Here is a 3,254-nt window from a genome sequence, read left to right on the forward strand (position 1 = left end):
GGATGTAAAAACTGTTTTTCTCAATGGAGAACTTGAGGAAGAGATCTATATGGATCAACCTCAAGGCTTTGAAGCACATGGACTTGAGAGCAAAGTGTGCAAGCTTAAGAAGTCCATATATGGCTTAAAGCAAGCATCTAGACAGTGGAATGTGCACTTCGACCAAGCTATGATGGAAAATGGTTTTTCCATGCTTGAGGAAGACCACTGTGTTTACACCAAGAGATCTGATAATAATTATGTCATTCTGACACTGTACGTAGATGACATACTTATGGCTAGCAATAGCAAGGAGCTATTGGAAACCATTAAGAAATGGTTGTCCTCCGTATTTGATATGAAGGACATGGGTGAAGCAAGCTATGTGCTTGGTGTCAAGATTGTCAGAAATAGGCAAAAGAGATTACTGGGTTTATCTCAAGAGACCTATATTGACAATGTCTTGACGAGATACAAGATGCACAACTGCAAACCAATTGATACTCCAGTGGAGAAGGGTTTGCATTTGAGCCTTGATATGGGTCCTAAGACTCCAGAGGAGAAAACCAAGATGGAAAGAGTTCCATATTCCAGTGTAGTGGGTAGCCTTATGTACGCTATGATGTGTACTAGGCCGGATATTTGTTATGCAGTGGGTTTGGTTAGTCGGTACCAATCAAACCCAGGCATAGAGCACTGGAAAGCAGTCAAGAGGATATTGAGATATCTCAGAGGAACGAGTAACTACATGTTGTGTTACCAAGGATCGGATTTGCGGTTAGTTGGCTATAGTGATGCCGACTGGGCTGGAGACATCGATGAGCGCAAATCAACCTCTGGATATGCTTTCTTGCTGAATGGCGGGGCCATTTTGTGGTGTAGCAAGAAGCGAGCTTGTATATCCCTCTCGACCATGGAAGCGAGTATGTGGCATGCTCAGCTGCGGTTCAAGAGGCTGTTTGGTTGAGGAGATTCCTTCGACATACTGGGATTGTGATGACATCCAAAGAGGCTGCCCTTGTCTACTGTGATAGTACGGCAGCTCTTAGCTATGTCAAGGACCCCAAGTATCATGGGAAGACCAAACATATACAGTTGAGATATCACTTTGTCAGAGACATTACATCAAGGAAGAAAGTTGTACTTAAGCACATATCTACTAGTGAGATGGTAGCTGACCCTCTTACCAAACCTATAGCCAAGGATGTTTTTATTTCTCATGTAAAATCCTTGGGCTTGCGTAGATTGTGACTTATTTTTGTACTGAGACTTTCTTATTAATGAGTAATATGAGTTCATTCCAGCATTTTTTTTATTCACTTTCTGTGTGATTGTGTTTTGCTACCATAAAACAAGATATGTCAATAGGCAAGAGAATGGCTCACTCACACGAGCATTCGCCTCTGGTGCCTTAGAGGCGAGCAGAGATGAGACAGATTGTGAATGACTTTGTGTAGGTCAATTCATAATCATGATGTCGCCTTGATTTGGAATCAAGATGAGTTTCTCTATTGTAAAGAGAATCGACATGAATGTTCCCACTATTCATGTTGCCTATAGGAGCCAGGAGCGAGTACTTTATGTGGCGCTAGGGTGGCGACAATAAAGAAACTCGGGTTAGGCGCAAGAGGTTGCGACTAGACTAAGACTTGTATGGTGTTGAGATGGACATACGTTCTATTGTATATAGAATGCTCCACCATAGCACATATATCATACTATGTGTGCTTAGCGATCATTGGAAATGAGAGGATGGATCCCTGCTCCTCTGTGTGAGTCCTGGACCTTATGGTCCATTAGTGTTCTTAGTGACTTTCGACGACATCATGAAACGAAGGGTTGATGTGGCTACTTTTGGGTGTTACCTATGGTCATGATTGATTCGACCTAAAGGGGCACTACCGGGAAAGGAGTCAATCTTAAGTGTAGTGATGGTCTGGGGCGAAAGGAAAGGTTTGATTCAACTGCACCCTAAAAAGTGTTTGTCGGGCGCCAACCGTATGTGTTACAAAGTAGTGAACATTTTAAGGACAAGAAGGTGATCTCTCAGAGGGATCGAGATACCTTTAGTCTGGTGAGTTTGAATAAACCTAGGACATTGTGTTATACTAATGCTTATTTGATTTGTTTCTATGAGTGATGTGCCATTCTGGCCTTCTGGGAAGGTTTCTAGTTTGGGGCTCACGCGTGTGTGTATATCACCGGTCGCACAACCCATTTTGCCAGTATGACTTGTGGATATTAGTGTCTGGGACACAGGTGGTCTATGTATCTGGGATACATAGTGAAGAGATCAATATATATGTATATCTGGGATATACATGTGTGTCTGGGACACAAGAGGTCTATGTATCTGGGATACATAGCAGAGAGATTGAATGTGTATATCTGGGATATACAAGTGTGTCTGGGACACATTGAAAGATTAAACACTTGCCCTTGTGCAAGTGGGAGCTGTTGGAATTTATTAATATGATTAATAAATTAAATGCCCAAGGGCAATATTGGAAACTCACTATTAGGGCGGTTACAAAATAGGGTTATATAATTTGGTAACCACCGCATTAGTGAGTAATTGAGTGATTCATTCGCACGAGCGAATCTCTAAGAAACAGCGGCTCCATCTCTCTCTCCCTCTCTCTTAGAATCGCAGGATTGGAAATTTTTCCTTTCCTAGTTTTTGATCTTCATTCCATTAATCCACGGCATTTGGGTTGTGGATATTATTCCCTTTCCCAGTGATTGTGGAATCTCGCCGGTAAATCTTTGGTGGTGGAACGAGAACGTGGATCTAGACTTCCGCTGCGAATACTTCAAGTAAGGGAAAACGAATCCAGGTAAGGAATCTTTCCCCCCATCAATTAATTGAATTGAATTACTTTTGAAGTATTACCAACAGGTTCTATGGTTTTTGTGCCGTTCTGTATGCAATGAGGAACGTGAGTTCACTTCTTCTGATGATCTTTCTCTATGGATTGGTTTACTGTTGGCCAGAATCAAGCTTCAGACGAGGAGGTTATGAGGGTTGCTTGTTCTTTGTATCGGCTTTCATGGAGTCCATGTCAAGGTCACAGCAGAGAGTAGCAACTGAGATCAATCGGATCCACGGGAGACCAGGGATCTTTTTGTATGAGTTCAGAAGGGCAAGGGTAGCTATGGATGAGCTAAGAGCAGAACTCGAAAAGAGGGCTACTCATGGAGGAGTAGCAGACTCTGAATCTGAAGTTGGAATACGGGAAAGTGTGGAAAACTTAAGGGCTCTTTTGGGGTTCTGA

The 3,254-nt window shown here is 42.5% G+C and overlaps 1 protein-coding gene across 1 annotated transcript; it reads left to right on the forward strand.

Moving 5' to 3' along the window:
- Positions 1 to 2,909: 2,909 nt before the first annotated feature.
- Positions 2,910 to 3,254, forward strand: LOC149011010 (uncharacterized). Its single transcript, XM_089162543.1, has one exon. The coding sequence runs from the start codon at positions 2,910 to 2,912 to the stop codon at positions 3,252 to 3,254; it is 345 nt and encodes a 114-aa protein (XP_089018669.1).

This window comes from Hakea prostrata, chromosome 7 (assembly GCF_041222555.1).
Source record: "Hakea prostrata isolate BN-2017 chromosome 7, UWA_Hpros_2, whole genome shotgun sequence".
Classification (NCBI taxonomy): Eukaryota; Viridiplantae; Streptophyta; class Magnoliopsida; order Proteales; family Proteaceae; genus Hakea; species Hakea prostrata.

Bases quoted from the DNA above. Each gene is read 5' to 3' on its own strand.
- LOC149011010 (XM_089162543.1), top strand. From the start codon at position 2,910: ATGAGGAACGTGAGTTCACTTCTTCTGATGATCTTTCTCTATGGATTG.